Below are 14,732 nucleotides of genomic sequence, written 5' to 3'. Positions count from 1 at the left end.
AGATTGTACTTAGTTGTTGTACTGTATATTATTCTCTCAGCTTCATCCTCTCCTTTGACCAAATGATAGGCAGGCAACAACTTTATCCTTCATTGCCTCGAATTCAAGCCAATGATTAAGGGCCCCCAAGCCCCCAAATTTATGTGTGCATATGAACTTGGTCATGAAATGGGTGTGAAAGGGATATAACTCTTCGTCTAAATAATCGAACAAAAGGAACACCCGAAATATAGATTTTAAGAAAATAATAAAAAAGGAACAAAGGGCAAGGAGAATAAGTTTTTGTTGTTGTACCAACGGGTCCCATAGAAGTTTACTATGTCCAAATCATGCACTGATATTGTCCTCATCTTAATCACCTAAGAGAAAAAATACCCAATGGATCTTTAGGTTTGAGGTTTTAACTTAAAGGACCTATGTGCAATTAGACCAGTTATATTTGAAATGTAGATTATTGGTGTATTCTCCGATGTGGGACTTACACATCAACAATCTCCACTTTGGCGAGATCCAAGTCAAGGTAACCGGCCCATTATAACAGTTACACTTTTTAAGGATGACACGGTTGCCGCAACTCCACCTTTTACGACAAGGATTTTCTTGAGCCTTGCTAGGAGCCTTTGCTCCACCTAAGCCTAGGATTTCCTTGAGCCTTCGCCCTTGCTACACTAGCCCTTACTCTACTAGCCCGCTCCACATTTCTCTACCGGTCAAGGATTTTTGTTTGAGTCGCCTCCTTGATCATGTCAATGGCCTATGGACCTCTAAATGTGTGGTTTTAACTTAAAAGGCCTCGGTGCAATTAGAAGTGGACGAGCTATATTTAAAATGTAGATTATTGTTGTATTCTTTGATGTTAGACTTACACACCATGACTTATATGGATACCTACACCAACATTAGATAGGTCCTATTTGAGCAAAACTTTTGTCTCAATTCATATGTAATTTAGGCTTTTTCCTTCTTTTTTAAACTCAAGTATCTTTTATGAGATTTGAGCAAGTGAGATTTGATCATTGTGACTCCGGAGAAATGAGAGATTTAACCATATTTTTAAAGGGCATGATAGTAATTAAACCTTAAAAAAGAGTAACAAAAAAGATATATGAAATCAAAGTAACATTGCCTTGATTTGAACAAATTTCTACAAATGATTTGATCTAATTTTTTCTTTTCATCTTAGAATGAATTTTTGAATTTGAGACATCTTTCAAAAAAATGGAGCGAAATACCACTAAACCAATAACTAAAAGGAGAAAAATATTTTGGGCGTATGAGACATGAAGGATTACAAAACTTAAGTTCTAGGATAATTATTGTTTGGTACTACATCCAAACCCAAAACTTGTTCCAAATTTCAAACACTAACATAAGCATATTTCATAATCCTTGAATGTTTTTATTTCAATTATTTCAAAGCTTTTAGGGAAATTCCTCCTCAATATGCACTTAGTTCTCTATCGCATTAAGTTTACTTTTAACTAGCAACACAAGCTAGTTTCAATTCAACTTTACTGTTATTTTTTTCTTTGTCATTATCTCTCGAGGTAGTTTAAAGTCGTGAGTAAATCATGAATTCGGATTAAGATAGGTGAATTGTTTGATTCCTTCCCAACCAGAAGAAAAAGAAAAGCTAATATCATAGGATCTCTCGTCATTGATTACCATGGCAACAAGTGACAACTCATTGACACAACCTTTTTCCAATGTGACCTTGTCCTACTACCCCCGAGACATGCGCTTTGTGTGTGTGGTTGATTAAGACTAGACTAACCTTGTGATGCAACAGGTTAATGGGAGATCACCAACTTTAATTAAACAAATTCCCTTTCATTTCTTAATTTAGCAATTCTTGTTAGTGGATGGTTGGGCCACCTAGGTATAATGTGCTAGGGATTAGTTAAATCATGTAAAGGGTGTTTAATTTCTAAAATAATAATTAATTAATTAAAATAATATTTATTTTTATATGGGTTACCGACTATCCATGAGATTCCCAATGGTGGTGGTGTCGTTGGCTTGTTGCTAGTTGGTGAGGATAGTTTTTGTGTGATGATGATGAGGCTGCTTCCTCTGCATGATTGCATAGTTAAATGACTTTTGCTTAAGCTGTGAGCTTTGGCTTAATCAAAGTGGATTAGCTATTGAAAATAAGATTCCTTAAGGAGTCAGCCACTAAGAATGTGACAGAAGCGAATAAGAAAGAGCACAAGGACATGGTTTCTTTTGGCATAAATCTTTATGGAACAAGTATTTCCTAATTGGTTAAATTTCTCCTTTGGGATTAAGATTTCAGCCACTAGGGAAAAATGAAAAGTACCAAATTTTTGTTGTTGTGTCATTCTAGTTTTATTTTTGTCGAAAGTTGATGTAACATATTTTTACATCAGTTATTAAATAGTGATTTTTTTTTTGTCAATCCCCTTTTATCTTTATTAATTTATCTATGTTTACTTTTTCGAACAAAAGAGTGATATTTAATTATAAATTGGGAGTAAGTACTAGGGTTTGGCATTTCTACCGAAAAATCGATCAAACTTACTGAACTAAATCGGTTAGTGCAAATCTATTAAGGGACAAACGGGGTTGGGTGACCTCATGGACATCGGAAAATTGGTTGTTGAGGTCCTCCGTCGACCTCATGGAGTGCGACCCTTGCATGCTCACAACATGTTCGAAAAAGGGATGGCAATCTAGGGATGAAAATTTTCTATACGGGTTAGGGTCTTCGAGGGGCTTCAATCCTATTGAGTCGGGTATGAATGAAGAATATAAATTAGGTATGGGGAAATTTTCGGGTATGATCTTTGGGGTGAAGCAGGGATGGTATTTTAATCCCCAACCTAAATCTACCCCGTTTAAAATATATATGTATATATTATTTATTTTTTATATGAATATTTTGTTACGTGACAGCTGTGTCCATCACTCCCACCAAATTTTATATTCTGCATATTATATTTTATATTGAATTAAATAACATAAAAAATGTAAGTCTAGGACAAAACTTTTGTTCTTTTTATTCCTTATTCTAACTTACTTTTTTATTACAAAAAAGAGAAAACCCTAAGAAAAATTCCTTATTCTAACTTACTTTTTTATTACAAAAAAGAGAAAACCCTAAGAAAAAGTCTTAGCTCCTCCCCTCTTTGGTATCTTGTCATCCCTTCTTTTCTCCTTCTCTCTCTTTTTCATTAAGATTGTTAGTTTATTTTGTGATGTGGAAGTAGTCGCTGTGAAACGATGTCGTCGCCATGATATAGTCATCGTATTTTGGCCCACGTACACAAGAAGTTGCCTCCCTTCAATATAATTTGGAGCTCTAAAAAGGGAAAGATGTCATGTTGCGTTGGGTTCAGATTTAGCCAGTGCAGGACTATAAGTTTAGCCAATATGGCCCTATGATTTTCTTCAGGCTGTCCGAAAGATGTAAAGCGGTTTTCATGTTTCTTAGTTTTGTTTTAAACTAATAATTTTCAACAATTCATTCCCACGAAGACGAGGACGAGGAATTCATAATTTCAATATTACTAGTATGGAGGCGGAAATAGAAAAAGAAAACTTAATCCTATGAATGAGAATGAGAATGAGAATAACATATCCATCTCCTATTCATCCCATTGCCATCTCTAAACCTACCCTATAGTTACCAAAACTGTTGGAAGCTTTCTTTTTTAGTAAGTAAAACTCTTGGAAGCTATGATATGCCTAATTAGCCTTGTAATTAATTAATCGTAGTCAACGATCCATGTGCCATGATAACAAAACAGGTCCACGAATCAATTAGAGTGGCCCTACTTGGCTGAGTATCCAAATGGAATTTTTAACATTTGGCAAAAAAAAGGGCAAAAAAAAGGGAATTTTAAACATCCACATCAATATAAATTATTTGTTTGTTTTTTTTTCTCGTCACTGTTGAAAATCACTCATTAATTCACAAACCTTTTGGAATATGTTAATGTGGGTCTACTTCAATGCTGAAGACTTCCCCTTTTTCTTCTCTCTGACCAGGTTGGACTTGAAATTCTAAAACGGCAAAAACCCATTTAACTTCCAAGCTTGCCGCTTTTGGGCATTTGTGCCTTTTCTTAGGGATACTTAGATGTTAAGTTGTTAACCCGTTTTTGGTCAACTTGCCACTTCTTTTTTTCCCCTTCCCTGCTTGGCTACTTGTTCATGCAAATCCATTTATGGTAAATAAATGTGGTATCAAACCCAAAAGGATGTGAATGCTTAGGACAAGCAACTAGTAGTCTAGTACAGTGACGACAATGTTTTACAGTGGTTGTTTTCACACCATAAAATAAAATTATAAAGCATAATTTAAGGGAAAAGAGAGGGAAGGAGAGGGGAGAGAGGCCATCGACCCCCAAGTCAGGTGGCGGCTGGGGTTTCTTTCCTTAGAGTTCTCTCTTTGCTTAAGACGAATTAATAGTACTAAAAAAATCATCACATTTTGTGACTACACTACATTAGCTAACTCCGTTGTTATAAGAATACAACCACATATTATAACCAGTCCATGTGTTATAATATGAGTAAGTATTTATTGATATTGTATCCAAAAAATGAAAAATATCAATCTTATTGTTCATTCATATTATAACACGTGAATTGATATTATGTGACCGTATTTCAATACTACACAATACTTTTTAGCATTATTGTTGCCCTAAAAAACTTGAATTTTGGAATCATAATCAACATGAGCTTTGTATATGGACAGGATTTTGAAGGAGGGGAATATAAATGGTTGAAACAAATGAAGATTCTGGATCTCTTTTCCCCTTTTAGTTCTTTAAATTTTTTACTTAAGGACAAAGGCTGGCTGGTTTCTTACTTTTCATTGATGGTGGTCCATGGAAAAAGACTATTTGTACTCCAAACAATAACATGAATGAATATGATACGCATTACGCATTACGCATTACGCATACCCTGAAAGAAATCTCAAGGAAAAGACTTGAAAGCTCCTCAACTGAATTCCCACTATCCATACATCCATCCATCACCAGGGCATTTTCGTCATTTCAACACAACCAGAATCATTACCCCACCCAAAACGCTGCCGTTTCTTCACACAACAATCGCAGCGAAATTCCAAATATACCCTCACCCAATACAAAAGTGAGCTGTTCAAAAGCGAGTCGTCCACCACCACTACACACGCAAAGTAGTAAAAACAGGTTGAGTAAAATCCGTGATTCGATAGGGTCATTAACTGCGGCATTTCCTTGAAATATTCTTTTTTGAAAAGGACTTTTTTGTCACTTACGTGGCTTGTGGTCAAGCCAAGCTGAGCCGATGACCTGTTTGACACGTTTCCAAGTCTTTGACATAGTGTAACAGCCGAGCCGCCATTAAGACCAAGACCTACGCCTTGAGTCCATGTGTAAATAAATATATAAAATAAGAAATATAATTTAAATTAATTTTCTTATTCAAAGGCTTCGTTTTCGCTGACTGTGGAAAACTAATCATTAGGCCAACCTCCGCGTAACAAAAGCTCAAGGCGCAAGTAACCAATAGCATTAGGAGAGAGAAAAACTAGCCCAGAGAGTGACCGGAAACCGTCCATGGTTTTTCTAGTTTTTTTTTGTTGTTGCCAAACAATAGAATATTTGTAAAATATTTTTACTACGGGTGAATACATATCAGGAATTTGGTATAAAAATATACAAATGAGAAAAGTTACATGTGAACGAGATTTGCATATGAGTTAACGAAATGTAATAATGCTATTCCCCACAATGAGATTAGCTAGAACTAGTAATCGAACTTAACAATTCATGCGAGTGGAACCTAAAATAAAAATCAACTAAAGACTAGTTGATTTTTCTAATTTTTCTGAGAGAGCATAAATAAGGTTCTCTTCTCGTGAGAGAACGAAAACGGGAAAAACTGGGACCGGTCATCTGGGCGCGTGAAACCTGCACTAACTGCCAGCTATTCCAGCTCTGGCACCACCCACAGTAATATACAAACAGCCAGAAACCGCAGTCTTATCCACGTCCACGTGTCTTTTTGGGCTCAAATCGTACCGCCACGTGTCGAGTCCATCTTGTTGTTCGGAACTACGTTTGGTCACGCATGAGGGTAGTTAATCCACTTACACGGAAGTGTCTTGGTGCCTCCCTTGTGGAAAGGCCCGCGCAATGTCGAAACCGACCCTCACCTTCCGTGGAAAGTGGGCAACCAACCGAGGACTAAAATGTCTTTTAGCGCCAAAAAGGCTAACTAACTGGAAGGTAGGTGTAATTGGTCTTGTGCAACGAGGAAGTTTCAACGATCAAGTACATGCATACGGGAATTTCAGACTCTGTATTCTTGTCAAATCTGAGCCGTCCAAATCAAGACCTCGTAACCCAATCAACGGTCAAATTTCCGCCTTCTGGTACTTGTTGAGACTCAGGCTTTTACACACGTGATAATTTCGTCTTTCCTGTAACTCTCTTTTTCTCTGACCCAAACAGCAACCAGAACTCTTCGATAACACCGTTCTCCGAATAGACTAAAATACCCTTCCTCTAAAGCATTTATTCCCTCCTTTTTTTACCCCAACCGAAGTTCTTTCCGGGGTACTGTCGTGATAAAAAGAAAAACGGAAGGCTTCCAGATCCAGCGAAACGCGCGAAGAGAAGTAAAAACGCGTTTTGGCCGGCTAGCGTTTGGTTGAACCACCTAACAACCACCACTTTGGTTCACACAAACTTTCTATTTTCTCATTAAAATATTTAATATGCTTCAATTATTTTTTCAAAAACAAATTTGAGAAAAAATTAAAAAAAATTAACTTGTAATTAATTTCCCTTTTTATATTTATTTCCTTAACCAATCCAGTTTCCTAGTGAGAACAGACGAGACTCAATAAAAGCGTTTAATATTTTACGGCTATAAAACTATAAATTATCCTCCTCGAAGACCTTTTTCGGTTTCTTTCTTTAGCCCACCCTCTCTTTCTTTCTCTTTCTCTCTCTCTTCTCTTTCACTATTTCTCTCTCCCTGCTTTTTGCCGGGAAGCTTCCTACGTCGCCGGAAAACCGCTTTGCCTCCGGCGAGTAGCATCCATCTTCTGCCGGAAAACCGCTGTGTCTTCCTCTCTCATCGACTGTCTTCGAACTTGTTCCTGTTTTTTCGTTGACTCGGTGGTTGGAGGCTTTGGATCTCTGATTTCGAAGCTTTACGTTGCCGTTTTGCACGTTTGGTGAGAATGTGGGTTGCCTGGTTCTCGTTCGAGGCTTGCTGTTGATTGGCCGTGGCTGGGATTGTGATCTAGGGTTTGGTTCTCCGATTTGGATTCGGTTTCTGCGGTTTTTGTTTCTTATCCTTTGTGTGTTGCGGTGAACAAAGACGGAGGCGTACAAAGAGCGTCTTCGGAATGAGATGGTGTGTTTTGCTTTGTTCTCTTAACATTCTTATTTTATTTTCTTTTATGTTCTGACTTTTTTTTTAAATTTTCTATTATTCTGTTTCAGCGTTCAGATCTTGTACATTGCTCTCACTTTTTCTGCAATGCTTATATTTATTTATTTTCTCTCTTCTATTTTCTAAAAATTGATGTCAAAAAAATTGCCTTCTGCATTCGTGTGATTCACGATACGCATGAATGGCTGGAATGCCTTTTAGGAGTAGAGTTTTTTACTAAATTTTCATTGATTTTTTCTACGGAAATTTTCATTGATTTTTTCTACGGAAAATTTCAATTCAGTTTTGCTAGTAATTATAGTTTCTGGAGGGGTTGCGATTTTCGGGGGTGTTTATTATTACTTTTTTGTTTCTAGATTTTTATTTGTTTTTCAGTTCAGTTTTTAATGCTGCTGTAATATTTGGGTTTCGCTAATGATGAACTTAACAGAGAGTTCAACAGTTTGACTGCATATTATTGTTGGGGTTTGAAGATATTAAGGAGTTTCTTTAGGAAATTTTTTGATAATGTCTATTGGGGTCTTTAGCTTTCCCTCTGTTTTTCCTTTTCCTATATGTATTGTTTCTAAGTTTGAAACTTTTTACATGGATCGTCTTAAATTGCAACCGTGATTATGACATGCGTTTTCAAATGTTGTTGATCATGTGATTTACATAAAGTGATTGTAGTTTTATGTTCAGTGCCTTATAAGGATGGTTAAATTCAGAACTGATTAAGCGGAGCATGGCATGCAATTCGTCGGCTGTTATATAAATATTAGTTTAGGCTTATGTTTGCATGGGTTCATTGTATATCATGTATCTTTTGCTAATGTAGTAGACTGTCTTTGTTTCTCGTTCTATAGGGTTTCAATAGATTGACATCATAGTTTTCTTCGATGTAGCAAAGGTTGTGGGTAGGCACTGATAAGAGAATTTTGAGGCAGGCAGTTTTGGTTTTTCTGTTTTTATTATGAAAATTCATCAAACGAAACATTACAGATATAAGCACATAATCTGACCATACCGTGTTGAACTTTTATGTGGCTGAGTTTGTTGAATAATTTTTGGATCATGACTTCTAGGAAAGAGTGGTGTTGTATGAACTTATGCATGCATGAACTGAATTCGTTTCACATTTCATATTTTGTAATTCAAGTACATGACCTAGCTGTTTGTTTAACAGGTGGAAGGAAGGGTTTGTTTGTCCAAAGAGGCCAAAAATGGATTAGAAATTCTGAAGCGTAGAAGGCTTCAGCGTATGAGATCGGAAACTGGTACCGAGCCTGTAAAGTTAACTAATATGATGGCTCGAAGCGGAGGGGATGCTTTAAAAGCTTCAGCTTCCTGTGGTATTAGATTACAGGGAGGTTCCGACCCAGTTTCTCTGTCCAGTGGTGCTTCGCATGGAAAAGATCTTTTTTCGAAGCGTAGGGTGGATAAGTTTGAAACAGGTGATCTAGACTGGACTGAGAAAATTCCTGAGTGTCCTGTATACTATCCAGCAAAGGAGGAGTTTGAGGATCCTTTGGTTTATTTACAGAAGATAGCTCCGGAAGCTTCAAAATATGGTATGCTATTTGAACTGATTGACTGTGTATGTTTTCTTTTCTTACTATTGTCCTCAAACATTTGAATTGATTGACTGTGTATTACATTTGTGATTTTGATACGTGTTTGGTGGCTGGTATAGACATGCACATGAGTTTGTGCAGCTCACCACCTGTGTATGAACATTTTGACATCCTTAAACCAAATGCAAGTGTTTGTTTTCTGTTAATGATGCAAAAGAGAAAGATGTTATTATGGACCTACTGAGACCCATCTAATGCTAGCCGACTAAAGATTTAGTGTTCTTTTTTAGTGCTTTTTGGATTGATACAACTGATTTATTTATCCTAGAAAAGTAGTCCCGTCTGTAGTCAGTTCATGTAATATTGACTTTGTGCAAAAAACCCTAAACCAGTCATTATATGCAAAAGTTTTCTTTGCCATCGCCATATGTTATTGAATAATGTTACTAATCTCTTTCCTGTTTCATGTAATACAGTATCTTTTGGAGAAATATCGTGATTATTTTTTTCTCAATGAGCGGAATATGACCAACTTTTCCCTTTCTAACCTGCAATGTAATGTTCAGGTATATGCAAGATTATATCCCCTTTGAGTGCTTCTACTCCAGCTGGGGTTGTATTGATGAGGGAGAAAGCAGGTTTCAAGTTCACAACTAGAGTACAGCCTCTTCGTCTTGCTGAGTGGGACAATGATGACAAGGTCACATTTTTCATGAGTGGAAGGTGAGAATTTCCACTAATTGAAAATTTTTATTCATTACTTTATCATGTCTTCAGTTTTTTGAAGGCGTTTAATTTTACAGAAATTATACATTCCGTGATTTCGAGAAAATGGCGAACAAAGTTTTTGCTCGTCGATATTGTAGTTCTGGTTCTCTTCCTGCCACGTACATGGAAAAAGAATTTTGGCAAGAAATTGCTTGTGGAAAGACAGAAACTGTTGAATATGCATGTGATGTAGATGGCAGTGCCTTTTCGTCTTCTCGCAGTGATCCGCTTGGAAGTAGCAAATGGAATTTAAAGGTGTTCATTCTGCCAATCTTTCTCTCTTTTTATCTGTTCTGTAGGTGGTTGATATATCTCAGAGTCATTCCATGTTCAGTTTCTAATGCGCCTAAAGTGATGTCGAGTACACGACACGAAAAAAAGTACACATTAGTGGTGTGCATCTCAACATGGCCCAATCCAACCCTAACTGTAAACAGGAAGGCATAAGAGTACTGTTGCCAAAATGCCTTTGAGGCTGTTATTATTATTAAGAGAAAGAGTGTTTTTCCTCCTTCAAATTGAAGGATCGTTCTGACTTTGTACAGATTGAGTTTACTTGTGCTCCATTTTTTCTCTCTTTTTTTTAACCTCTTATTTTTTTTTTCTCTTAAGAGTAATATTCTCATTTGTTCACTGTATGTGGTGACATGCATGTTAACTGATTCACCCACTTTCGTGATTTCAGAATCTTTCAAGGTTACCCAATTCCATTTTGCGTCTTCTGGAAACTGCAATTCCGGTAATGAGACTACTTCTGTAAGCTCTTTTGCATTATTTATAGCCTGTATCCCTTGGTTACTTATGTTTGGTTTATAACAGGGCGTAACTGATCCCATGCTATACATTGGAATGATATTTAGTATGTTTGCTTGGCACGTGGAGGATCATTATTTGTACAGGTATATGTCACTTTTGAATCTCAATAGGGCAAGAATGTGTTCCCTTTCATATTCTAAGAATTATTGTTAATTATATTCTTATAACTTTTATTTCGTATGGCAGTATTAATTATCATCATTGTGGTGCATCCAAAACCTGGTATGGAATTCCTGGTCAAGCTGCTCTGCAATTTGAAAAGGTAGTCAAGGAGCATGTGTACACGCATGATATCATATCAACCGATGGAGAGGATGGAGCTTTTGATGTATTATTGGGGAAAACAACTTTGTTTCCTCCAAATATTTTGTTGGAACACGATGTCCCTGTCTACAAGGCTGTGCAAAAGCCAGGAGAGTTTGTCGTTACTTTCCCTAGAGCATACCATGCTGGATTCAGTCATGGTAGGCTTTCTATTTTACTTTTCCCCTTCATATTACTATCCCTCTTTGTCTGTCTTATTTTTCTTTGCTTTAGAGAAATGTGGATATAATACCTTTTTACATTGTAAATATAGGTTTCAACTGTGGTGAGGCAGTCAACTTTGCAATTGGTGATTGGTTCCCTTTAGGTGCCATTGCTAGCCGTCGTTATGCGCTTCTTAACAGGATGCCCCTGCTTCCTCACGAAGAACTTCTGTGTAAAGAAGCCATGCTTCTGTACACAAGTTTAGAACTTGAAGATTCTGAATATTCATCTGCTGATTTGGTCTCCCATCAATGCATTAAGACTTCTTTTGTTAGATTGATGCGCTTTCAGCATCGTGCTCGTTGGTCTTTAATGAAGTCAGGCGCATGCACTGGTGTTTTACCAAACTCCTACGGAACCGTTCTCTGCAGCCTGTGCAAGCGCGATTGCTATGTAGCTTACATTAATTGCAACTGTTACATGCATCCTGTGTGCCTTCGACATGGTATGCCTTCTTCTATGTGAATAAACTTTGTGAAGTCTTGAACTACTCATCTCAGACTTGTATGGAATGTCCTTGAATTGTCCCATTCATAGTGATACATACATATATATTATTTAAAATAAAATATATGTTTCACGAGCATAGTTTAAAATTCATATGGATAGTTAAGCAGACTCTTTTAACTTAAATCATGTAGTTGCTAATTGGGATTTTGTTGTTCAATACAGAGGCAAAGTCTCTTGACTTCTCATGTGGAAGCAACCCTATTCTCTTTTTAAGAGAGGAGATAACAGAACTGGAAGCTGCAGCCAGAAAGTTTGAAATGGAAGATGGTATGTTAGAGGAGATAAAAGGGCTTGGTGAAAATGGCGATGACTATTATTCGTATCCGTTAATCTCGTTTCAGAGCACTGAAGAGAAAGGATACTCTCCTTATTGTGAGATAAAATTTGAGTTGAATCCTAAACTTACTGGCACAACTCATTATCGGTCACAAGAGCCAGAACCTGGTTCTCATGGTCAGCCCATGTTGAGTTGCGGTGCAAAATGTTCAAGTCCTGCAGTGTCAGATGGTTCCCTTTCATGTGCTGCATCAACTCTTTGTTCTCTTTTAGAGCCTCGTGAGAGCTTATCAGCACCCAATAATGTAAGATATTGCTGTGTTTGCTTAATGTGGCTTCCTTTTTGTATTCTAGTGCATAATGTTCGTTCACTAAGTAAATTTGCTCTGCAGTAGGTTTAAGACAACTTTTAGTGGATTGAAAAGCAATTTTCTGAGTAACTAAAGTGTAATGTAGTGTTCATATGTTTCCTGGCAGGTACAGGGAAATGCTAACACTAACACAGGAGCTCTAAATTCTAAAAGGCTTTCTGAAGAATTAGCGCGCAGTACGTATGAGTCTTCTCAGTCCTCTCCATCATACAATGAATGTTCTAGTGCGCGCCCAAGAAATTGTAATGGATCAGAGGTTAGGCCTGTTGTGGATCAAGGCAGTGATGATTCTGATTCTGAGATCTTTAGGGTTAAGCGCCGCTCATCATTGAAGGTGGACAAAAGAAGTGTAAATGATATCTCGTCATCAAAGCATTCTGAGAACCAGGTAAAGTTCATGGAGACATGTACTTCTAATTTCTGATGCATGCGATTAGTTATCATGATTCTTTGATTTCTGTTTGTGCTGTGCGACTTCACAACTTATGGTTTTCAATTACTGGAAAAAAGCAGGGTTTTAAGCGACTGAAGAAACTGCAAGCTGAAAGATGTGGGCCATCGGTCCCACAGTATTCTTGCAGCACTGGTGAATCAACTAGGTTTCTTACAACTAGTACTTACAAAGGAGTTTCTGAGAGTGCTCCTATGGAGGGCAGGTTTTCCAGAGGAAGTACCGTCGTCCCTAGAGGAAGTACAGTTCCCATCTCTATCAAGTTTAAGAAGTTGGCCAATGAAGAATCGGTTAGTAGACAGCGAGAACACCACAGAAAGGATAGATACCACCAGCTTGAGTCGGGAAAGAGACGGAGGGGACCACCGCCAATAGAGATTGGTCCGAAGCACCTTAAAGTCAAAGGCCCGTCATTCCTAGGGTCAGAGAGCAGCAGCAGGTTAAGTTAAAGATTAGATTGCTAGGAGGAGGAAGAGCCAACTATCTGGTTGGCCTGCCTACCCTGTAGAGAGAGCATGATCATAGAACCTGACCTTGACCTTGCTAACTACAATTTCATCTTCTCTAACGGGGATCTAACAACACGGGTAAAGCTAAAGATTTGATTCTGGGAGCAGTGACAACAAATTATTAACCTAGGATAAAAAAATTCACATTCTTTGTGCAGGCCCTGAAATTGGGGCAATTTGCACAGTTGGTGATTCTTGAGGTTCTCGGGCCGGGGTATTTTTCCATCTTTGGCAGGAGAACCTTCTTTCCTGCAAAAGCTTAAACAGAGTAGAGATTGGGTTAGTGGAATTTCCATGTAAATTTGTTTTTGTTAATCAGTCAGCCAGTTGGTTCAATTCTTGTGAGTGAAGTGGGTATTCCCACTCATCTTCTCTCACTACAACTATTCTCTCGCTGCTTCCTTTTATTATTATTACAGGTTCTTTATTCTTTTTTGTAACCTTGACAACTAGTTGAATAAAATGCAGAGAAAATGCCTCTCTCTCTCTCTCTCTCTCTCTCTCTCTCTCTCTCTCTCTCTCTCTCTCTCTCTCTGTGTGCTTGTATTTTAGTTATTGTTCATGGTTGTACCTCTCAGATTTGGGGTTCCAATGCAAATCGACAGCAGTCTTTGGGTTTTTGTTTTCTCTCACGTTCTTTGTTCTTCTTCACGCCTCCTTTTATGACCAAATTCTTAGCAATACTAAAAATGTGGTTTCTTCTGATTCATATGCCTCTGGTTTATCAAGTTTCAATGAGATTTAAGGGGTCCTTGCTTGGGGTCAATTCCTCACTGTTTCGGAAAGAGCCCCGGCGATGATAGTCGAATTGATCGTCCTCTGGAACGGTGTAAAGCATATCTTAAGCTATTTTTGCGAAACAACATATATGGGTTTGTTTTATTCAAATGAATTTTCCAAAGCCCAAAAACTTGTTGGATAATAGGATTCAGATGTATATATGATCCACAAGGCTGCGACCTGCCTTCGTTGCCAACTCTTTGAAATATTCAAGACTGTCCTTGTGGTCTAAATTAAAAATCAGAATGGGCTGAATGAATTGATTGGGTTGCACAAGGCTTGGATTTCTGGGAATATTGAAATTCCATAGTGTGTCATATGAAATGAGGGCAGAATTCACACAAATAGCTAAGAACCAAGGCATTTTTGCTCTTGGGAGGCATGGGTGAGTTTTCTTTTGGGTTTAATTTTTGCCCTCGACAGTGAGTTCTAATTTTAGGGCGAGCCCAATGGTAGGCTCTACAAATGATGGATGGAGCCCCATTTAGAGCTTCAGTGGAATCTTTTGAGTTGTAAAAGAATCTTTCCACAATGAAGGCTCTATATTTGGAGCTCTAAATGTTTTAATTTTATAATTTACATGCTAAATTTTTTTGTTGGAAACTTATTTTGTGTTTATGGATGTTTGTGTTATGTTAATTTTTCTTAATGAATATTTCAATAAAAAAAAAAGTAAAATTTGGATGAGATTCTGAAAAATAATATAAATTGAAAGCAGACACAAGGAAACAACAAACAGAAAAAA

General features: G+C 37.4%; 1 protein-coding gene across 1 annotated transcript; it reads left to right on the top strand.

The window, feature by feature from the left end:
* On the top strand, positions 6,765-13,693 carry LOC18776028 (lysine-specific demethylase JMJ706). Its single transcript, XM_020564396.1, has 11 exons — positions 6,765-7,386; positions 8,591-8,975; positions 9,545-9,701; positions 9,782-10,001; positions 10,432-10,485; positions 10,566-10,645; positions 10,749-11,026; positions 11,140-11,535; positions 11,763-12,181; positions 12,333-12,635; positions 12,761-13,693. The coding sequence occupies exons 1-11, from the start codon at positions 7,384-7,386 to the stop codon at positions 13,145-13,147; spliced, it is 2,682 nt and encodes an 893-aa protein (XP_020419985.1). The 5' UTR covers positions 6,765-7,383; the 3' UTR covers positions 13,148-13,693.

This window comes from Prunus persica, chromosome G5 (assembly GCF_000346465.2).
Source record: "Prunus persica cultivar Lovell chromosome G5, Prunus_persica_NCBIv2, whole genome shotgun sequence".
Classification (NCBI taxonomy): Eukaryota; Viridiplantae; Streptophyta; class Magnoliopsida; order Rosales; family Rosaceae; genus Prunus; species Prunus persica.
This window is presented reverse-complemented; position numbering and strand designations above follow the sequence as displayed.